This window comes from Natrix helvetica, assembly GCF_964273705.1.
Source record: "Natrix helvetica genome assembly, chromosome: Z".
Taxonomy (NCBI): Eukaryota; Metazoa; Chordata; class Lepidosauria; order Squamata; family Natricidae; genus Natrix; species Natrix helvetica.
The window spans coordinates 4204663-4228628 of record NC_138554.1 but is presented as its reverse complement, the minus strand read 5'-3'; the positions used below and the strand labels follow the sequence as shown (position 1 = coordinate 4228628).

The following is a 23966-nucleotide window of genomic DNA, read 5'->3' as shown; positions in this document are numbered from 1 at the left end:
CTGGGGGCCTGAGGATGCTGTTGAAAATCCCTACCTCATTCTTCAGCTGTGGCAACTTCCCTCAACCTGGAGGAACCGCAGAAGAGAGAGATTGCTTCACAGCAGAAAATCAGGACTACATAGCTCAGCAAACTTTTGGGGACGTGGAGGATGGTGTTGAGGCCCGCCAGCGGCCAGCACAACTGGCAGCAGATTGATGGATTTTCGGATGGATTTTCCTTTCCAATAGGGGTTTTCAAAACATCTGAGCTGGCAGCAAATTCAGACAGTGAGGAGGTTGGGGAGGAACATGGGCCAGTCCTGGAGCCTGAGGAAGGCTCTGATAAGGGCTCTGCATCAGAGACAGAGATGGGGCCAGGGCCATCTGACAGTTATCAGCTGCCTTCGTAGTCAGAGATAAGGGGGGCAGAAGAACAGCTAGAGCCTGTTCCCAGTGTGTGCATGAGCAGAGCTGCCAGGAGAAAGGACTTGGGATTAAGGCCATAGGTGGACAGAGGAAATAAAAGAGGAGCGACAGGGGAGTGGAGTTTGCAGGAGACAATTAGTTTGCTAATTGGTTCATGACTCTCCAAGACTCCTTGCCAAGTTTTGCAGATATCGGCCTGGCAGCTCTCCAAGCCAGACAAGGCCTATGACTGTAAATCCTCCTTTGAAAGACTTTAACGGCTGGGAATGAGCAGAATTTACAGTAAATTAATAAAAGGGGTTTTTGCCAGGACAGGAAGAACAGATGGAGCCTCTTCTACGATCATCCCCCAGTTCTGACCCCAAAGAGTTCTCACCACAGGGTAGGCCGAAGTGGAACCAAGAACTCAATCGAGGAAGTCTAGAGAAGTGGAAAAGAGAAGTAACGTTCTGCTGGGTCCCGAGTGAGTGAGTAGCGCAGATGGGATTAACCACGGATGGATCACCATCTGTGAGTCACTTGCACAATCTGTCTGGCTTCCCGGTTCCTCCCAGGGTCACCGTCTCCATCCCCTCCTCCATCAAAGTTGTCCCATAATCCCAGAGCCTCACCGCTGAGGTCATCGTTGCGAGAGGTCCAGGGCTCGGCCGCGTCAAAGTGAGTGTCGCCACCGATGTGGGGCCCTGGGAAGTAGGCGTGGGCCAAGAAGCCGCCTTCGCCGTCAAACGGGGTGCTATCCCCATGGAAGCCGTCGGCGAAGAAGATCATGATGTCCGCCTGAGATTCGCGGCCCTCCCGCACGGACGAGTAAGGCACCTCGCGGAAACGCAGCGGCGTCACCGATTGCCACACGCGGAAGGCCCGTCGGATCGCGGCAAAGGTGGCCTGTTCGCCAACCTTGGGGGTGTAGTTCTGAATGCTACAACAGAGGCAAAAAAATATATGAGGTTCTAGAGTCTTGCAGTCCTACATTTCTAACCAGGATCTACAAACTGGATTTGCTTCCCGCAAGCAACACCGTTTTGTTTCCTTAATGGAAAGACAATTTGTCTACCGTCAAGACCAGAGGTGTGGGTTTCACATAATTTTACCACCAGTTCGCCGTGCACCGAAACTGTGAGCGCCCGTGCAAGCTCCAGGAGTGCGTGCGGCTCCCGCGGATGCGCTTTGCTTGCGCACGCTGCTTGCGCGCAGAAATACGCGAATACCGGTTCATACTGAATGTTATCTAGGTGTCTCGCGAATTCGGCTGCCAGAATTGTCAACTCGCGCCCCATAAATTCATAGAAAGAAAGGGGTTTTAGAGATCCTCTAGTCTTAACCCCCTGCTCAAGGCAGAAACCCATGCTTCTGAGGTTGTGGCTGTACCACAGCCGAAGGACTTTAGGTTAGCAAACTGCTGTGATGGGTTGGATAGCTTAACCCACTCACTTTTCTCTCCCGACTCCAATTTTTTTACTTCTCCCCATGTTAAATCAAGGCCTCCCTCTACTCTCGGCTTTATTCTCCATCTTATTTGGATACTTTTGACTGTGGCTTTTGACATCATCAGAAGTTAATGAGGAAGATACAGGCAATCTTTCAGGGAATCTGAGAATCTGGACTTTTAACAGTAAGATCTAGTGCGTTGTTTTACTTTAAGATGGGTGGAGTTCACTTCCCAGAATTCCCCAGTCTGGAAGTCCAACCTCGGCAACTTTAAGATGGGTGGACTTCAACCCCCAGAATTCCCCAGACAGGAAGTCCAACCTCGGCAACTTTAAGATGGGTGGACTACAACTCCCAGAACTCCCCAGCCTGGAAGTCCAACCTCGGCAACTTTAAGATGGGTGAACTTCCACTCCCAGAATTCCCTAGCCAGGAAGTCCAACCTCGGCAACTTTAAGATGGGTGAACTTCCACTCCCAGAATTCCCCAGCCAGGAAGTCCAACCTCGTCAACTTTAAGATGGATGAACTTCCACTCCCAGAATTCCCTAGCCAGGAAGTCCAACCTCAGCAACTTTAAGATGGGTGAACTTCCACTCCCAGAATTCCCTAGCCAGGAAGTCCAACCTCGGCAACTTTAAGATGGGAGGACTTCCACTCCCAGAATTCCCCAGCCAGGAAGTCCCACCTCGGCAACTTTAAGATGGGTGGACTTCAACCCCCAGAATTTCCCAGACAGGAAGTCCAACCTCGGCAACTTTAAGATGGGTGGACTTCAACCCCCAGAATTCCCCAGCCAGGAAGTCCAACCTAGACAACTTTAAGATGGGTGGACTTCAACTCCTAGAATTCCCCAGCTAGCCTTGCTGGCTGGGGAATTTTGGGAGTGGAAGTCCACCCATCTCAAAGTCACCAAGGTTGAGAAACACTGATTGTTTTCTTTTGTGAGGCTTCTAGTCCTCATGTTTGTGCCAAAAGGTCACTCTGGTATATGGAACAGGAAGGATCTAAAGTTTGCGGAGCGACAAGATTTCAATTAACTCGCGTTCCCCTCCCTGTTTTCTAACTTCTGTCTTTCCTGGCCCTTTATGCAGAATTTAATAAACATGACAACAGCTTGTGTCTTACCAGAAACTAAGATCCATTTGCTGCCACTTGAAACCTTGGATTGCGTAGCGCCTGCGCCTCACGTTGGCTTTAATTTCCGCTCCAAATTTATCCGGGACGCCACAACGAGGCCTCTTCATAGCTCTAGAAGGAGACATGCCCAGAAAATTAGAAATTTGCAGGGAGTGGATTCCTGGTTCCCAAAAAGTTCCTTCGCCCCCTTCTAGTCTCATCTTAGGCACTAGAACCAGCTGGCTGATTTGGGGCCAATCACCAGGAGACAGTGAGTTCTAGTCTCATCTTAGCCATGAATACGGTCTGGGTGACTTTGGGCCAATCACCAGGAGACCGTGAGTTCTAGTCTCATCTTAGCCATGAATACCGTCTGGGTGACTTTGGGCCAATCACCAGGAGACCCTGAGTTCTAGTCTCATCTTAGCCATGAATACTGTCTGAATGACTTTGGGCCAATCACCAGGAGACAGTGAGTTCTAGTCTCATCTTAGCCATGAATACTGTCTGAATGACTTTGGGCCAATCACCAGGAGACAGTGAGTTCTAGCCTCATCTTAGCCATGAATACTGTCTCAATGACTTTGGGCCAATCACCAGGAGACCCTGAGTTCTAGTCTCATCTTAGCCATGAATACTGTCTGAATGACTTTGGGCCAATCACCAGGAGACAGTGAGTTCTAGTCTCATCTTAGCCATGAATACCGTCTGAATGACTTTGGGCCAATCACCAGGAGACAGTGAGTTCTAGCCTCATCTTAGCCATGAATACTGTCTCAATGACTTTGGGCCAATCACCAGGAGACAGTGAGTTCTAGTCTTATCTTAGCCATGAATACTGTTTGGGTGACTTTGGGCCAATCACCAGGAGACAGTGAGTTCTAGTCTTATCTTAGCCATGAATACTGTCAGGGTGACTTTGGGCCAATTACCAGGAGACAGTGAGTTATAGTCTCATCTCAGCCATGAATACTGTCTGGGTGACTTTGGGCCAGTTACCAGGAGACAGTGAGTTCTAGTCTCAACTGAGAGACAAACACTGTCTGAATGACTTTGGGCCAATCACCAGGAGACAGTGAGTTCTAGTCTTATCTTAGCCATGAATACCATCTGGGTGACTTTGGGCCAATCACCAGGAGACAGTGAGTTCTAGTCTCATCTTAGCCATGAATACTGTCAGGGTGATTTTGGGCCAATCACCAGGAGACAGTGAGCTATAGTCTCATCTCAGCCATGAATACTGTCTGGGTGACTTTGGGCCAGTTACCAGGAGACAGTGAGTTCTAGTCTCAACTGAGAGACAAACACTGCCTGGGTGACTTTGGGCCAATCACCAGGAGACCGTGAGTTCTAGTCTCATCTTAGCCATGAATACAGTCTGGGTGACTTTGGGCCAATCACCAGGAGAAAGAAAGAAAGAGGGAAGGTGGGAAGAGAAAGAAAAAGTAAGAAAGAAACAGAAAAGAGGGAGAGAAGAAAGAAAGAGAAAGAAAGAAAGAAAGAAAGAAAGAAAGAAAGAAAGAAAGAAAGAAAGAAAGAGGGATGGAAGAGAAAGAAAGAAGGAAGGAAAGAAAGAAAGTGGGAGGGAGAAAAAAGAAAGAAAGAAGAAAGAAAGAAAGAAAGAAAGAAAGAAAGAAAGAAAGAAAGAGGGATGGAAGAGAAAGAAAGAAGGAAGGAAAGAAAGAAAGTGGGAGGGAGAAAAAAGAAAGAAAGAAGAAAGAAAGAAAGAAAGAAAGAAAGAAAGAAAGAAAGAAAGAAAGAAAGAAAGAAAGAAAGAAAGAATTGCTTCCATATTGTTCCCAAGAAAATTGCATAGCTTTTCTTCAGGAACTCAGAGCAATGGAAAAAAATGCCTAATTTATCCTGGATAAATTCCATTGATCGTATACCACCCTCTCCAAATTTTCTTGGTCTTGTTTCCACATCTGCTAATTCCAATGTCAGGTTTGGCCATTCTCTGACCCTGGAATATTTTCTCGCCCTGAAATGCCAGAAACTGTCAACGTAGCGGAGTCTCTATTCTCCTCTGCACTCTTTCGTCTGGGGGTTGCGTCTATTTCTCAATTGCGAAACCTGCAAGGGATCGACAGCATTCCTTCCTCCGAAAAGTGCCATGGACGCAAATAGAACCACAAATAAATAATGCCCTAACCGATTTCTAAACAGACACACAAACCACAGAGTAAAGTCCCGAATGAAGCTTTCCCAAACTACTAGGTATAAATCTACATATAAACCTGTAGTTTGATCCTGACTGGCTCAAGGTTGACTCAGCCTTCCATCCTTCCTCCCGAGTTCGGTAAAATGAGGACCCAGATTATTGGGGACAAGAGGCTGACTGTAAACCGCTTAGAGTGAGTTGTAAAGCAGTATATAACTCTTAAGTGCTATTGTTATCCTATCTACACACTGCCGACTGTTAGCAGTTCGATCCTGACCAGCTCAAGGATGACTCAGCCTTCCATCCTTCCTCCCGAGTTCGGTAAAATGAGGACCCAGATTATTGGGGACAAGAGGCTGACTGTAAACCGCTTAGAGTGGGTTGTAAAGCAGTATATAACTCTTAAGTGCTATTGTTATCCTATCTGCACACTGCCGACTGTTAGCAGTTCGATCCTGACCGGCTCAAGGATGACTCAGCCTTCCATCCTTCCTCCCGAGTTCGGTAAAATGAGGACCCAGATTATTGGGGACAAGAGGCTGACTGTAAACCACTTAGAGTGGGTTGTAAAGCAGTATATAACTCTTAAGTGCTATTGTTATCCTATCTGCACACTGCCGACTGTTAGCAGTTCGATCCTGACCGGCTCAAGGATGACTCAGCCTTCCATCCTTCCTCCCGAGTTCGGTAAAATGAGGACCCAGATTATTGGGGACAAGAGGCTGACTGTAAACCGCTTAGAGTGGGTTGTAAAGCAGTATATAACTCTTAAGTGCTATTGTTATCCTATCTGCACACTGCCGACTGTTAGCAGTTCGATCCTGACCGGCTCAAGGATGACTCAGCCTTCCATCCTTCCTCCCGAGTTCGGTAAAATGAGAACCCAGATTATTGGGGACAAGAGGCTGACTGTAAACCGCTTAGAGTGGGTTGTAAAGCAGTATATAACTCTTAAGTGCTATTGTTATGCTATCTGCACACTGCCGACTGTTAGCAGTTCGATCCTGACCGGCTCAAGGATGACTCAGCCTTCCATCCTTCCTCCTGAGTTCGGTAAAATGAGAACCCAGATTATTGGGGACAAGAGGCTGACTGTAAACCGCTTAGAGTGGGTTGTAAAGCAGTATATAACTCTTAAGTGCTATTGTTATCCTATCTGCACACTGCCGACTGTTAGCAGTTCGATCCTGACCGGCTCAAGGATGACTCAGCCTTCCATCCTTCCTCCCGAGTTCGGTAAAATGAGGACCCAGATTATTGGGGACAAGAGGCTGACTGTAAACCGCTTAGAGTGGGTTGTAAAGCAGTATATAACTCTTAAGTGCTATTGTTATCCTATCTGCACACTGCCGACTGTTAGCAGTTCGATCCTGACCGGCTCAAGGATGACTCAGCCTTCCGTCCTTCCTCCCGAGTTCGGTAAAATGAGGACCCAGATTATTGGGGACAAGAGGCTGACTGTAAACCGCTTAGAGTGGGTTGTAAAGCAGTATATAACTCTTAAGTGCTATTGTTATCCTATCTACACACTGCCGACTGTTAGCAGTTCGATCCTGACCGGCTCAAGGTTGACTCAGCCTTCCATCCTTCCTCCCGAGTTCGGTAAAATGAGAACCCAGATTATTGGGGACAAGAGGCTGACTGTAAACCGCTTAGAGTGGGTTGTAAAGCAGTATATAACTCTTAAGTGCTATGTTTTTCTATTCACTCATTGCCAACTGTCAGCAGTTCGATCCTGACCGGCTCAAGGATGACTCAGCCTTCCATCCTTCCAGGTGGTTAAAATGAGACCCAGATTGTTGGGGGCAAGAGGCTGACTGTAAACCGCTTAGAGAGGGCTGTAAAGCAGTATATAAGTCTTAAGTGCTGTTGCTATTCTATCCTATCCACTCACTGATGACTGTTAGCAGTTCGATCCTGACTGGATGACTTAGCCTTCCATCCTTCTGAGGTCGGTAAAATGAGGACCCAGATTGTTGGGGGCAAGAGGCTGACTGTAAACCTCTTAGAGTGGGCTGTAAAACAGTATATAACTCTTAAGTGTTATTGTTATCCTATCCACTCACTGCCGATTGTTAGCAGTTCGATCCTGACCGGCTCAAGGATGACTCAGCCTTCCATCCTTCCTTAAATAGACAAATAGCAAAATGGAGATAGATCGATGATGGGTGAGTGGGTGGGAGAGGAGGGAGTAGCAAATTGGAAGTAGATAGATAGCAAGATAGAGATAAATAAGCAAAATGGAGATTAGAGAGACAGACAGCAAAATGAAGGTAGCCAGAAACAGAGACTGACAGAGATAGACAGATAGCAAAATGGAGAGCGATAGATGGGCAGATGGTTGACAGATAGGTGGGTGGGTGGGTGGATAGGATACGATAGGATAGGAATAGGAGAGGGGGAGAGAAATAAAGAGAGAGAGTGAGAAAGAGGAAAAGAAGGAAGGAAGGAAAGAAAGATACAAAGAGATAGCAAAATAGAGAGACATAAATAAGCAAACTGGAAAAAGAGAGAGAGAGAGAGAGAAAGAAACAAAGATAGTAGACAGAGATAGAGAAATGGAGATAGACAGCAAAATGGGGAGAGGGAGAGAGAGAGAGAAAGAAAGAAATATAAATGATAGATGATAGATAGATAGATAGATAGACAGATAGATAGATAGATACATAGATAGATAGATAGATGCTAGATAGATAGATAGATAGATAGATAGATAGATAGATAGATAGATATATGATAGATAGATAGATAGATGATAGATAGATAGATAGATAGATAGATGATAGATAGATAGATAGATAGATAGATAGATGATAGATAGATAATAGATAGATAGATAGATAGATAGATAGATAGATAGATAGATGATAGATAGATAGATAGATAGATAGATAGATGATAGATAGATAGATAGATAGATAGATAGATAGATAGATAGATAATAGATAGATAGATGATAGATAGATAGATGATAGATAGATAGATAGATAGATAGATGATAGATAGATAGATAGATAGATAGATAGATAGATAGATAGATAGATAGATAGATAATAGATAGATAGATGATAGATAGATAGATGATAGATAGATAGATGATAGATAGATAGATAGATAGATAGATAGATAGATAGATAGATAGATAGATAGATAGATAGATAGAAAGAAACAATAGCAAAATAGACAGATAAGCAAACTGGAAAGAGAGAGAGAAAGAACCAAAGATGATAGACAGAGAGATAGACAAACTGAGACAGACAGACAGCAAAATGGTAGGAGACAGAAAGAGAGAGAGAGAGGGAGAGAGAGAGAGAGAAAATGGAGAAAATGGAGAAAATGGAGATACAGATTAGACAGACAGACAAACAGCCATACGGGATAAGACCTAACCCATAATTTCTTCACCTTGGCAAGTTAACTTGTCTGGGAGTTAAAGCCCAGATCTCTCTAAATTGCTAACCCTGAGAAACATCCGAAGAATTCTGTGCGATCCCAAACTTTGCATCCAACAGTTTAAAGATAAATAAAATAAACCACTTTCATCCTCATCCCGGATAGTTCTTTTGCAGGCCGATTAAACAAAATGGCCACCGCGCCGACTGAATAATTTTTACCGAGGTTCAGCGACGGTCGCCCCTTCTGCCCGCTCACCCTCCCCTGCCCCCCCAACGGCTTTGACTAATCCCAAGCCGTCGTCCCCTGTCTGAATCTGCTCCCAGCTTTCTTTCCAATTCCCCCTCTTCTTTGCCAGGTTCTTGTGGTGGGGCGTCCCACTGGTCAACTCCAACCTCACCAGACGCTCGGCGCTTTGTAGGCTGGCCAAGGGCCACCCCAACACAGGATGCCCGGCAGCCACGCTGCCCACTCGCCAAGGCTGGGACTTCACATCTGGTTCCCCTCCCTCGGACACACAACCACAGGCTTGTCCTTCCTTCCCAACCCCCCAGTGACATCATCCGAGGCGGTTTTGTAAGGTCTTCTGCTGACTGCCAAGCTTGTGGGAAGCCTTGGAGAACATCTTCATGAAACAAAAATCAAAGACGAGTTCTGGGTTTCGTGCCCCCTTTTTCCACCCAGGGTATTTCTCTCGATCGGATCGAAGCAGGGAGTGGGTTGCTCCTGGCATTTACCGCCGTTGCGGTGCGGGCAAAAATTTTGCCCGCGCACTCTCTTCCCTCGCGCAAAAAGGTGCGATTGCGGTGTTTCTGAGCATGCGCAGAACCGGAAATCAAGATGGCGGCCCCGTAAGAGAATCGTTTCGGGGGCGTGGGAGGCCCGGGTCGCTGCCGATTCCAGTGACTTGGGCCGCCAAACCACGACCGGTTCGACTGAACCGGTCCGAACCGGTAGGATCGAAGACACGAAGGATAAGCTTGCGTTCCGATTCACGCTTCGTTCCAAACCAGCATCCTAGCTTTTACAAGAGGTTCCCTATCTTAACTCACGCTTGAGGAGCCCTTGGTGCTCTCTCTGAGCTTGGGTGTTTTCTTGCAGATGTCTCATGACCCAACTAGGGAAGAGCATCAGTGTTAGAAGAGAGTGGAGTTTGGGGAGTGGAAGAGGAGGAGGACTGATGGATCCTTGTATTCGGACCGAGGCTTCCCGAGAGCAGGAAGAAAACTCCTGGTCCCGACAAAAACCCCTTTTATTCATTGGCTGTGAATTCTGCTCATTCACACCCAGCAAAGTCTTTCAAAGGAGGATTTACGGTCACAGACCTTATCTGGCTTGGAGAGCTGCCAGGCCGATACCTGCAAAACTTGGCAAGGAGTCTCCAAACCAATTACACGAACTAACTGTCTCCTGCAAACTCCACTCCCCTGGCGCTCCTCTTTTATTTCCTCTGGGAGGGGCCGTTCATCGTCCACCTGTGGCCTTACTCCCAAGTCGACCCCTGTTCCTTAGCTGTTCCCTTCGTCTGGCCACTCGGCGCATGCGCACACTGGGAACAGGCTCCGGCTGTTCGTCTGCCTCACTGATGTCGGTGCTAGAAGAGAGCGGGGTTGGCGAAGTGGAGGAGGAGGAGGAAGAGGAGGAGAAGGACTAATGCATCCTTGGTGTTCTCTGAGCTTGCTGGTTTTATCACAGATATTTCATGACCCCACTACGTAACATCATCAATGCTAGGGAACGAAACTAAATAACGTCATCAAGAGCACTGATGAGGTTACCTTGTTTGGGTCATGGAATGTCTGCGAGAAAAGCACCAAAGATCCCACAGTTCTCCTCCTCCTCCTGCCCCGCCATCACCACCACCACTACCTCCTACTTCTCCTCCCGTCTAGCACTGATGGCGTTCCCTATTTGGGTCATGAAATGTCTGCAAGAAAGCACCCACGCTCGGAGAGCTCCAACAGTTTTCTTCTTCCCGTCTCCACCTCTCTCCCCTTCCTTCCCCCTTTTTTCTCCTCTTCCTCCCTCTGCTTCCCTCCACAAAGCCCACTCCCTTCTAGCACTGATAATGTTCCCTAGTTGGGTCATGAAATGTCTGCAAGAAAACAAACATGCTTAGGGAGTACCAAGGACCTCCCACTCCTCCTCTTCCTCTCCTCCTCCTCCTCTTCCTCTCCTTCCTCCTTCTCTTCTTCCCCTTTTCTCCCTCCTTCTCCTCCTCTTCTTCTTCCTCCTCCTTTCTTCCCCTCTTTCTTCTCTTCTTCCTCCTCCTCCTCCCCTTCTAACACTGATGATGTTCCCTAGTTGGGTCATGAAATGTCTGCAAGGAAACAACCTCAGGGAGCACCAAGGACACTTCTTCTCCTTCCTCCTCCTCCTCTTCCTCTCCTTCTCTTCCTCTTCCTCCTCCTTTCTTCTTCCTCCTCCTCCACTTCCTCTCCCTCCTTCTCTTCCTCTTCCTCCTCCTCCTCTTCCTCTCCTTTCTCCTTCTTCCCCTTTTCTCCCTCCTTCTCCTCCTCTTCCTCTTCCTCCTCCTTTCTTCCTCCTCCTCCTCTTCCTCTCCTTCCTCCTTCTCTTCCTCTTCCTCCTCCTTTCTTCTTCCTCCTCCTCCTCTTCCTCTCCTTCCTCCTCCTCTTCCTCCTCCTTTCTTCCTCCTCCTCCTCCACTTCCTCTCCCTACTTCTCTTCCTCTTCCTCCTCCTCCTCTTCCTCTCCTTCCTCCTTCTTCCCCTTTTTTCCCTCCTTCTCCTCCTCTTCCTCTTCCTCCTCCTTTCTTCCTCCTCCTCCTCTTCCTCTCCTTCCTCCTTCTCTTCCTCTTCCTCCTCCTTTCTTCTTCCTCCTCCTCCTCCTCTTCCTCTCCTTCCTCCTCCTCCTCCTCCTCCTCCTTTCTTCCTCCTCCTCCTCCACTTCCTCCTCCTCTTCTTCTTTCCCCTTTCTTCCCCTTCCTCTTCTCTTCTTCCTTCTCCTTCCCTTCTAGCACAGATGATGTTACCTAGTTAGGTCATGAAACGTCTGCGAGAAAATCTCCAAGCTCAGAGAGCACCAAGGACCCCACAGGCCTCCTCCTTCCTTCCCCCTCCTCTTCCTTCCCCTTCATTCTCCTCCTCTCTCTCCTTCTAGCACAGATGATATTCCCTAGTTGGGTCACGAAACGTCTGCAAAAAAACCCTACGAAGCTCAGAGAGCAGCAAGGACCCCTCCTTTCAACCCCAAGCTACAAAGAATTCTCCTTTATTGGCAACTCACTCTTGATCACCTGACTTAAAAGTCGGTGCCATTAGTTGTCAGTTCCAAAGTTGGGGGCACCCATTTCCCGAAAGATACTTTCCTCTCTATATTCAACACACACAAAAATAATTTGCCTTCAGGAACCGTGGTGGTGCAGTGGTTAGAATGCAATATTGCAGATATTATTGCAGGCTACTTCCGCCGGCTGCCAGCTGCCAACAGTTCAATTCTGACCGGCTCAACCTTCCATCCTTCCGAGGTCAGAAAAATGAGGACCCAGATTGTTGGGGGCAGTATGCTGAGTCTATAAACCATTTAAGAAAGCACTGTAAAGCGGCATATACTGTAAGCCTAAGGGCTATTGCAGGCTAACTCTGCCTACCGCCAGCAGTTCGATCCTGGCCAGCTCAAGTTTGACTCAACCTTCTGAGGTTAGTAAAACGAGGACTCAGGATTGTTGGGGGCAAGATGCTGACTCTATAAACCGCTTAAGAGAGGGCTGTAAAGCACTGTAAAGCAGTATATAAGTGTAAGGGCTTTTGCAATTGCAGGCTAACTCTGCTTACTGCCAGCAGTTCGATCCTGGCCAGCTCAAGTTTGACTCAACCTTCCGAGATTAGTAAAACGAGGACTCAGGATTGTTGGGGGCAAGATGCTGACTCTATAAACTGCTTAGAGAGGGCTGTAAATCCCGGTAAAGCGGTATATAAGTCTAAGGGCTATCGCAATTGCAGGCTAACTCTGCCTACTGCCCACAGTTCGATCCTGGCCAGCTCAAGTTTGACGCAACCTCCCGAGATTAGTAAAACGAGGACTCAGGATTGTTGGAGGCAAGATGCTGACTCTATAAACCGCTTAAGAGAGGGCTGTAAAGCACTGTAAAGCGGTATATAAGTCTGAGGGCTAGTCAGTAAAGAGAAGGAGCAATGATCCTGATTTTTGGTCAAGGCCTACAGCTGCGCCTTACAAAATCATGCAATTTTGGGGGGGGGGGGTGTTTCCAGCACCCCTTGGCAAGCGATCCATCAACAATATCCCAATTCATCATGGGTTTCTCCCCCCCCCTCCCGGGAGTTCAAAAAGTAAATGTTTGTAAGGAGAGAGAAGACGGTGAAAGGTGAATGACTCAGGAGAGCCGCAGGAGAAAAGCAAAGCCACTCACTTCATAGTCTCGCCGTCGGCTGTGCCCGTCACTCGAAGTCCGTAGAAACGCTGCATGGCAGCGATGGCGGCCGACACCGACTGGGGAGAACGCTGGGTGTGGGTGCGAAGGTTGCCCGGGGGCAGATACCCATATTGTTGCAGCCAGGCCTGGTGGGAAAATCAAAAGCGGGAGCATGAAAAAAAAAATCGAAACTCAAAGCCAACCGAGGAGTCGATTCAAGGATATAAAATTGGAACGTCAATTATACCATCTATTCCATGTATTAAATGCTCTGTTTCTTCTCCATCCCTTAATTCCATTGTTAATGTATCCATTTCTGCGCATTCTTATCGCAGCGATGGCGAACCTTTTTTGGCTTGCGTGCCATAAATGGGGGGAGCGCAGGGGGGGGGTCGTGTGCAGGCGTGCCGCACCCATAATGCAATGTGCGAAACCCCCAGTGCACATGCGTGCACTACAGGCGCGACCCCCCCCCCATTTTTGCATGCTTTTTTCGCCCTCTCCCAGGCTCCAGAGACTTTATAGGAGCCTGGGGAGGGTGAAAACAACCTCCCCCGCCCCCCCGGAAGCCCTCCGGAGGCTTCAGGGACCTTCAGGAGGCTTCCCTGAAGCCTCCGAAGCAGTCAAAACGCCCCTCTGAGGGTCGTTTTAAGCCCTCCAGAGGCTTCAGGGACCTTCAGGAAGCTTCCCTGAAGCCTCCGGAGCAGTCAAAACGACCCTCTGAGCAAACCGGAAGCACTTCCAGTTTGCTCGGAGGGTCGTTTTAAGCCCTCCAGAGGCTTCAGGGACCTTCAGGAAGCTTCCCTGAAGCCTCCGGAGCAGTCAAAACGACCCTCTGAGCAAACCGGAAACACTTCCAGTTTGCTCGGAGGGTCGTTTTAAGCCCTCCAGAGGCTTCAGGGACCTTCAGGAAGCTTCCCTGAAGCCTCCAGAGCAGTCAAAACGACCCTCTGAGCAAACCGGAAGCACTTCCAGTTTGCTCGGAGGGTCGTTTAAAACCCTCCGGAGGCTTCAGGGACCTTCAGGAGGCTTCCCTGAAGCCTCCGGAGCAGTCAAAACGACCCTCCGAGCAAACCGGAAGCACTTCCAGTTTGCTCGGGGGGTCGTTTTAAGCCCTCCGGAGGCTTCAGGGACCTTCAGGAGGCTTCCCTGAAGCCTCCGGAGCAGTCAAAACGACCCTCCGAGCAAACCGGAAGCACTTCCAGTTTGCTCGGAGGGTCATTTTAACCGTTCCCGAACTTCCGATTTGCCCATAGGGCCGTTTTTTGCACTCCGGAGGCTTCAGGGAAGCTCATGAAGCCTCCGGAGGGCCTCCGGGGGGCAGGGGAGGCTCTTTTTGCCCTCCCCAGGCTCCTATAAAGCCTCTGGAGCCCGGGGAGGGTGAAAAATGGCTTTTAAAAAGGGTGAACTCAGCTGACCAGCTTGCGCATGCGCGCTGGCCACCTGGCAGGGCAGCGCCACATGTGCCCTGAGAAATGGCTCTACGTGCCATCTGTGGCACGCATGCCATAGGTTCGCCATCACTGTTCTATCACCTTCAGGGGATATTTTGGGGGTTCCAGTTTGGGGCGAATGAAATTCTGGCTGCGATAGTTATGCGAAGCATAATATATTGAATTTCTTTACTTATATTTCCTTTGATTATTCCCAGAAGTGACAGCTCTGGCTTCATATCCATTTTTTTTGTTGTTCCGTTACTTCCTCCATCCCTTTTTGGAGGTGGTATAATTGGCTAGCAAAGAGATGTAAAATTGCTGCAAAACGAATACTTAGAAAGTAGAACAAAAGGGAATGGTATGTATTTAGAAAGTAACAGAGAGGTAAATGTTGTATCTATAATAAAAATAAGTAACTATGAAATAAGGAGGTAGATGTTTAAAGCAATAGGCCTTGGAGTGGAAGATTTGAAATGAGAGGAAAAAAAGAAAAGATACCGATAACTGAAAGCTGTAAAAGTGTAACTGGGATTTTAATGTTTTAAAAAATGTGGAATAAAAATATTTTTTTAACAAAAAAATGGAATGTCATGAAAGAAATTTAGAAAGTCCTCGACTTAGGACCGGCTGCTGAGCGACCACTTAAAGTTTCAACCGGACCCGAAAAACCAGATTTGAGGTTCTGTGTTCTATTGCCCCCACCCCCTTCTTTCAGCGATTATGAGACCGTATTATAGGTGCTCAGCAAATGTCTCGCAATGACGACCGCGATTTAGGATATTTTGCCAAAAAAAAAAAAAAACTCAACCAATCACTCCATAGCTAACAATCATTTCGCTTAACGACCGTCACAAATAAAGTGTCGTAAAATGGATCCCTGTCCCTCAAGGAGGGGGGCGCGCTCGGCGGCTTTCACGACGTACGACCCAAATTGCAGATTCGGTTACGGTCGTAAAGTCGAGGACTGCTTGCAGAGAAACGAAAACTATTTTGGTTTAGTAGCTAAAGCCGAATGAAAAAGCAGGACTCTATGAAGCTATTGAGCTATGAACTGTATCAGTTCCTAATTCCTGTTTAATCTAATTAATGATTGACTGCAAATTAGTTTAATCCGATGAGGAACTTCTACAAAGAACTGAAATTATTTAAATCTTTCTCTCCTGCTCCCACCCTGCTTCATTTCTGCCAAAGGTCATCAGTCACTTTGTTCTGTGGCCCCTGTAGCTCCCAAACCAACCAGAGAGTAGAGTAGAGTAGAGTAGAGTAGAGTAGAGTAGAGTAGAGTAGAGTAGAGTAGAGTAGAGTAGAGGAACTGAACAGAAGAATGGAATGGAATAGAAAAATAATAGGATGGGATGGAATAGAATAGAATGGAATAGAATGGAATAGAATAGAAAATGGAATGGAATAGAGTAAAATAGAATATAGAATAGAATAGAATAGAATAGAATAGAATAGAATAGAATAGAATAGAATAGAATAGAAAATGGAATGGAATGGAATAGAGGAGAGCAGAGGAGAGCACAGCAGAATAAGTATATGGAATGGAAAAGAAAATTAGAATGGAATGGAATAGAATAGAATGTAGGGAAAATAGAATAGAATAGAATAGAATAGAATAGAATTCTTTATTGGCCATGTGATTGGCCACACAACGAATTTGTCTCCAGTGCATAAACTCTCAGTGAGTGTACATATAAACAACAAAGCGATGAGTCATAGATCATAAATCATAAGTTACCATCATTATTCATAAGATACAAACAAGCGATAAATCATTAGATACCAATAGGAGAAAGTTGTAGGGGTGTCTTACCACCCCCACCCCCACCCCAGTATTTGTCTCCAGAGAGTAAGTCATCTGTCTACCAGGTTTGGTTGAAATTGCTTGAGGCGTTCCAGAGTTATGCTGGAACATACATACATACATACATACAAAGCCATTTTTATATAGATAGAAGAAGATAGAAGAAGATAGAAGAAGATTCAAAGGCACTGAGAAAAAAGTGACTCATGACAACCACTGCCATGATCCCCCCATGATCATGTCATTGAAATTTGGATGCCTAGCCACTGGTTCATATTTATGACGGTCAGGTCACCGTGTCAGGTGATTACTTTTTGTGGCCTTCTGACAAGCAATGGGGGAACCAGCTTCACTTAACAACCGTGTTCCTCATGTAACAACCGCAGGGATTAAGGTCGTGCTTTCGAAGCTGGGACAAGTAATGGGAGCTCACTCCGTTACGCGGCACTAGGGATTCGAACCGCTGAACTGCCGACCTTTCCGACCGACAGGTTCAGCATCTTGGCCACTGAGCCGCCATTTCTTAGCCGAAACCTATTAGCAGCCCTTCTTCATGCTGGATGACCACAGCAGCTGTCCAAGACCATCGGTGCCAACTGTGCGGATTGGAGAGTCAGGTTCAAACGGCTTAATCCGATGCAAGCCACAGAATTATAGGCTTAAACAAAAAAAAAATCTTCAGCGAAGCCTGGATCTTGCAAAATGTCTGTCTTATTTCTGCCCTCCCAAACCAAGGTCCCCAAAATCATGCCACAACTTCCCGACACTCGCAAAACGAACCGAAACTGAACGGCTGCACCCAAACGGCGTCGTGTTTTGCATGCCGGCTGGGGGAATTTCGAGAGGTGGAAGTCCACCCTGCTTAAAGCTGTTGAGATTGACAAACCCTGCAGCAGAAGAAGAGGGGTGAATTCCAGGATTGTGTTAACAGTGTGACGTGCACGTGGCAGGGTCCGAGAACGACAACTCACACCCTGTTTCCTGCCCCGTTATGCAAACATTTAGAAAATTTCTTCCTCTGGGCGCTTTCGCAGGCTCCCATGGAGGAAGCAACTCAAATATCACACAAATCAGATATCCATGCAGTACCACTATATATGCAGATAGTGCCCTTCAATTGCTGATAATTTTGTGCCATATCCATGTCGTTTTCTTGCAATTGCCCAAAAGCAATTGTCCAGAAAATCTTTTTGATTTCTCAGACTTGCTTCCAACCATGGATTACCCAAAGAGCAATCAGATTTGGCCGTGTTTAACTTCTAAGAGCTCACGCAAAGCCACCAAAAATTGGATCTAAATCAGTGGTTCTCAACCGTCCCAATGCCGCGACCCTTTAATACAGTTTCTCATGTTGTGGTGACCCCCAATCCTAAAACTGGCGTCTCGGTTCCTAAGACCACCGAAAATATGTGTTTTCCGACGGTCTTAGCGACCCCTGTGAAAGGGTTGTTCGACCCCCAAAGGGGTCCCGACCCACAGGCTGAGAACCACTGGTCTAAATGCATACTTTGATAAAGAGGATTTTAAAGATCAATATTCAGATGAAGCTGGAAGTTTACTTTTTAGGATGAAAGAAAAAAGATTATTTTAATATGTGATTACCGGGTGAGATGATTACCTGGACAGAGATAAAAAGATTGGAAACCAGCATTATGGAGGAACGGCTGGTGAAGTTGACAATTAGGCATTAATTCTTTGAAATGGATAAATTGTCTTCTCAGGAAAAAAAAAAAAGACAATATCTTCATTAAAGGGTGACTAGAAGCCTCTAATATATTTTTTTGGCATAACGATTAATAAATACATGAATTTGAGATCTGTGCGTTGATCGATCCAACAGGACAGATTACAGATTTACGTGCAATACAAGTAGTCCTCACTTTATGACCGTTCGTTTAGTCACCACTCAAATTACAACAGCACTTTAAAAAGTGACACAACCATTTTTCGCACGTACGACCATTTCAGGATTCCCAGAGTCTTGTGATCTAAACTCAGATGCTTGGCAACTGGCATGTACTTCGGATGGTTGCCGTGTTTCGGGGTCTTTGCGACCTTTGGACGAGCAAAGTCCACGGGGAAGCTAGATCCGCTTAACGACCGTGTGACTAATTTAACGACGGCAGGGATTGGCTGAAGAATTGCGGCAGGGAAGGTCGTAAAAAGGGGGGGAAGCTCACTTAACAACGTGGCTAAGCTGTGGAAATTTCTGGGCTCGGTCGTGGTCGTAAATCGAGGATTACCTCTTCGTTGTAACTTTAGACCGAGAGAGGTTAAAATATATTTATAATGTGCTCTGAAAAATCCTGGAAGTCACCTCTTGGTAACTTTTCTCCTTCTTTTCTATTTTTTTCCAACGTTCTTTCTTTTCTTACCTTCTCTGTTTACCCCCCCCCCTTTTAAAAAAAATTCTTTTCTTTATTTACTAGCTGATAACCTGCCGTTGCCTGGGTATGTATTTATAGGGGGAAAATATCCGGACTAAACGTAATTTCTAATCTTGGATTGTCCCCCTTACTAGAGGGAGCCGCCTTGTGGAATATTGTGAAGCTGTTACCAAGGCAACTCCACTGTGCTGTACAGTAGAAGCCATTTTAAGGCACAACAGGCTGTATCTTAACAGAACACACAGCCCGAGGGGTGTTAGAGGTGTCTTACACCCCACAGCATTTGTCTCCAGAGCGTAAGTCATCTGTGTACCAAGTTTGGTTGAGATTGCTCGAGGCGTTCCAGAGTTATGCTGGAACACACACACAAACATACACGAGCCATTTATATAGAGATAGATTTAGATTTTAAGGTTGTCCTAGTTTTTAATCGTCTTGTTTGAAAAACTTTTAAGGAAAAATTATAGAGAACCGGCAGACAGGCACGGAGAGACACTTCTTTCTGGATACTCAAGTCTGGCATTATAGTTAATCCGCTGTCTGATCCAGCCATCTCTTCGCGTTTCCACCTCCACCTGGCTCTTGCAAACGCTGCCTTCCATCCACACCCGTCATTATCTATCCCTGCTGAGGCATCATTGTGCATAAACACACATACACTGCCAAGTCACTTCTTCTCTCCCCCCCGCCTTTATTTTTTTCTTAATCTCAACCGTGATTCACCCCATGTCCTTGGCAACATTTTCCGGCCCGCGTGACCTTGGGTCTGTTTTATTCTATGCTATTCTGTTATTCTCTTCTGTTATTCTATTCTATTCTGTTCTGTTATTCTATTCTGTTCTATTCTATATTCTATTTTACTCTATTCCATTCCATTTTCTATTCTATTATTCTATTATATTATATTCTGTCTTCTCTTCTTCTCTTCCATTCCATGTTTTCTCTTCTCCTCTTCTCTTCTCTTCTCTTCTCTCCCATTGCATTCCATTCTATTCTATTTCATTCCATATTTTCTATTCTATTCTATTCTATTATTCTATTCTATTATTCTATTCTATTATTCTATTCTATTATTCTATTCTATTATTCTATTCTGTTCTGTTATTCTATTCTATTGTTATTCCATTCTATTCTATTCTACTCTACTCTACTCTATACAATACAATACAATAGTAGAGTTGGAAGGGACCTAGGCAGGAAACCCTATACCGTTTCAGACAAATGGCTATCCAACGTCTTCTTAAAGACTTCCAGTGTTGGGGCATTCACAACTTCTGGAGGCAACTTCTGTTCCACTGATTAATTGTTCTAAATGTCAGGAAATTTCTCCTCAGTTCTAAGTTGCTTCTCTCCTTGATTAGTTTCCACCCATTGCTTCTTGTTCTACCCTCAGGTGCCTTGGAGAATAGTTTGACTCCCTCTTCTTTGGGGCAACCCCTGAGATATTGGAAGACTGCTATCATGTCTCCCCTAGTCCTTCTTTTCATTCAACTAAGCATACCCAGTTCCTGCAACCGTTCTTCATATGTTTTAGTCTCCAGTCCCCTCTTCTACTCTACTCTACTCTACTCTATTTCTTTTCTATATTCTATTCCATATTTCCTATTCCATTCCGTTCCATATATTCCCTGTTCTATTCTGATTCTATCCTATTTCTTTTCTATTTCTTTTCTATATTCTATTCCATATTTCCTATTCCATTCCGTTCCATCTATTCCCTATTCTATTCTGTAGTAGCTGAATTTTGATCCCGCGATCACAGGGTTGGCACCAAAGTCGTAACTGTGAACCATGATTCTAAGTCACATTTTTTTCTCCATGCCATTGTGACTCTGAATTGTCACTAAACAAACCGTCGTATGTCGAGGGCTACCTTATGGTAGGTTTAGACCTAAATCTAGACCTAATATAGTAAATAAAGTAAGTTCTCCATTTAGGCAAGGAAAACAAAATGCACAGGGACAGTATAGGTGGTACCTTGCTCAATAGTAGTAACTTTGAGAGGGATCTTGGAGTCCTAGTGGACAACCATTTAAACATGAGCCAGCCGTGTGCAGCAGCTGCCAAAAAAGCCAACACAGTTCTAGGCTGCATAAACAGAGGGATAGAATCAAGATCACGTGAAGGGTTAATACCACTTTACAATGCCTTGGTAAGGCCACACTTGGAATCCTGCATTCAGTTTTGATCACCACGATGTAGAAAAGATGTGGAGACTCTAGAAAGAGTGCAGAGAAGAGCAACAAAGAGGATTAGGGGACTGGAGACTAAAACCTATGAAGAACAGTTGCAGGAACTGGGTATGTCTACTTTGATGAAAAGAAGGACCAGGAGAAGACGTGATAGCAATGTTCCAAGATCTCAGGGGTTGCCACAAAGAAGAGGGAATCAATTCTCCAAGGCACCTGAAAGCAGGACAAGAAGTAATGGGTGGAAACTAATCAAGGAGAGAAGCAACTTAGATCTGAGGATAAATTTCCTGACGGTTAGAACAATTAATCAGTGGGACAGAAGTTGCCTCCAGACGTTGTGAATGCCCCAACACTGGAAATCTTTAAGAAGATGTTGGATAACCATTTGTCTGAAGTGGTGTAGGGTTTCCTGTCTAGGCAGGGGATTGGACTAGAAGACCTCCAAGGTCCCTTCCCTGTTATTCTAGTCTATTATAGTCTATTTCATTCTAGTCTATTCTATTCTTTTGCTTACTGGCTCACTTTTAGCCTCTCCTTGAGTAATGTAGGTGACGCAAAGGGACTGTGGGACGGAGGCTGGAATCCAGGAGGTCAATAGCCCTGGATTAACAGTCAAGGTGAGGGAATGGCAGGGGATTAAATTTAATCTCTCCCGATCCAAGGATTCACGTATTTCCCTGTCAGACAGCCTTCTACAGGCCCACCTGGGGCTGGGGGGCCCATCCCGGGCATCGAGACGCTGCCTGTTTTTCTCCTCCTGCTCAGCCAAGGTAGACTGCCACTGCTGGTGGAAGCTCTGCTTCGCGCAGAAAGCAGCTCTGGTTTCCGGGGCCTTTTAAATTCAAGGGCCGCTTTACAATCCCGACTGGCGGTATATTAGAAAAACGGTTAGGGAGAATGGCGCTTTAAACTTCAGGCAACTTACCCTGATTTGACACTACAATGCGTTTGTGGTTAGGGCGTGAAGTCCTTAAAAGAATAAGGATTCTCATAACCAGACTGCAATGTTCCAAATGGTAGCTAGATGGCAGCAAGAAGCTAATATCTTCTTTGTCTCTCTCTCTCTGCTGTCAACTTGTGGTCATTTTGAAAATTAGACCTGAGATCTGGTTATCCTATTATAAGTATAGAAAGCACTTGATTTGCAATTATTCCTTTAGCGACCGTTTGAAGTTACAGTGGTACTAAAATAAAGTGACCGATAACTGTTTTTCACACTTACGACCATTGTGGCCATCCACATGGTCACGTGGTTAAAATTAGACCGCTTGGCACCTGGTCCATATTTACAACGGTTGTAGTGTCATGTGATTCCTGTCTGCGACCTTCTGACAAGCAAAGCCAACAGGAAAGCCTGATTCACTTAATGACCGTGTTCCTAACTTAGCAACTGCAGTGATTCATTTAACCGCTGTGGCGAGAAAGGTCATGAAACGGGGAATAACCCGATGAATAACTGTCTCCCTTAGCGACAGAAGTTTTGGATTCAATTGCGGTCGTACATTGAGGACTCCCTTGTGACCTTCAAATTACTAACGTGGCCTGGAATTTCGGTCCTCATTTGTTATGGTCGTAAGTCAAGGCACCATGTGACCGGACTCAATTTTAAGATCGTGAAGCGAGTCGCTCTGGTCTTTAAGTAAATCGTAAATCGAGAGTGAGAGAGAGAAAGAGAGTGAGAGAAAGAGGAAGAGAGAGAAAGATGAGAAAGGGAGAGAGAAGAGGAGAAAGAAAGGAGAGAGAAAGATGAAAGAGAAAGAGCGAAAGAGAGAGAGCGAGGAAGAGGGAGGGAGAGAGAGATATAGAGGGAGAGGACGAGAGAGAGAGAAAATGAGAAAGAGAGAAAGAGAAAGAGAGAGAGAGAGAGAGAGCTACAACTTCAAGGGCCGTCAAGTCACTTTTTCTGAACTCCATCCGCGCAGTCACGGTCTTAAGCTGAAGACCACCAGTAAAAGTGGGTCATAAGTCCAAATAGGATCCCTTCCCAGATCATTCAGCCGCGCTCCGGTTTCCCCGCCTGGCACAGGGTGGGGGGAAACGTAGCGGGAGCGCCAAGAATTCCTGGCCAGCGGCATTTTCTAAGATGCGTGGGTGCTGCCAAATAACCAAAGTTAAACAGAGGCCCAGCTTCCCAAACCTGTAAGCTTCTGAATTTCAAAGCAGAGCCAGCCCCCCCCCCCAGCCTCTCCCCCCCCCCCAATTGTTTTCTTGGCTTTGAAAGAGAGACGGACAGACAGACGCTATCCGGGATTCATCTTTTAGGTTTAATCCTGGCCCATTCGTCTTCAGATTCCTTCCATGGCCTGCCCCCCCCTCCCTGCTCTCTGTATCTCTGTATCTCTCTCTCTCTCTCTTTGTGTCTCTGTCTGTCTCTGTGTGTATGTATCTCTCTCTATGTGTGTGTGTCTTCTGTCTCTCTCTCTCTGTCTCTCTCTCTCTCTGTGTCTGTCTGTCTATCTATCTATCTCTCTATCATCTATCTATCATCTATCTATCTATCTATCTATCTGCCTCTCTGTGTATCTCTGCCTCTCTCTCTCTGCCTCTCTCTGACTTTCTCTGTCTCTCTCTGTATCTCTGCCTCTCTCTCTCTCTCTCTCTCTCTCTCTCTCTCTCTCTCTCTCTTTCTCTCTCTCTCGGTCTCTCTGCCTCTCTCTCTCTGTATCTATGTCTGTCTGTCTGTCTGTCTCTCTCTCTTTATCTCTCTCTCTCTCTCTCTGAATCTCTCTCCCTCTTTCTCTGTATCTGTGCCTTCCTCCCTCTCTCTGCCTCTCTGTCTGTCTCTCTCTCTGCCTCTCTCTGTCTGTCTGTCTGTCTCTTTCTCTTTATCTCTCTCTCTCTCTCTCTCTCTCTCTCTCTCTCTCTGAATCTCTCTCCCGCCCTCTCTGTATCTGTGCCTTCCCCCCTCTCTGTATCTCTGCCCCCTCTCGATATCTTTGCCTCTCTGTGTGTCTGTCTGTGTGTCTGTCTGTCTTTCTCTCTCTCTCTCTCTCTCTCTCTCTCTCTCTCTCTCTCTCTCTCTCTCGGTCTCTCTGCCTCTCTCTCTCTGTATCTATGTCTGTCTGTCTGTCTGTCTCTCTCTCTTTATCTCTCTCTCTCTCTCTCTGAATCTCTCTCCCTCTTTCTCTGTATTTGTGCCTTCCTCCCTCTCTCTGCCTCTCTGTCTGTCTCTCTCTCTGCCTCTCTCTGTCTGTCTGTCTGTCTGTCTCTTTCTCTTTATCTCTCTCTCTCTCTCTCTCTCTCTCT

General features: G+C 46.2%; 1 protein-coding gene across 1 annotated transcript in view; it reads right to left on the bottom strand.

The window, feature by feature from the left end:
- Positions 1–13064, bottom strand: part of LOC309381619 (matrix metalloproteinase-14-like) — a 28948-nt gene extending 15884 nt beyond the window's left edge. Inside the window, exons 1-3 of the mRNA XM_081932815.1 lie at positions 12896–13064; positions 2962–3084; positions 1018–1325 (exon numbers count right to left, since the gene is read on the bottom strand). Coding sequence (XP_081788941.1) covers positions 1018–1325; positions 2962–3084; positions 12896–12951 — 487 coding nt within the window. The 5' untranslated portion in view covers positions 12952–13064. The remainder of the gene's footprint in view (positions 1–1017; positions 1326–2961; positions 3085–12895) is intronic.
- Between the last annotated feature and the right edge of the window lie 10902 nt (positions 13065–23966).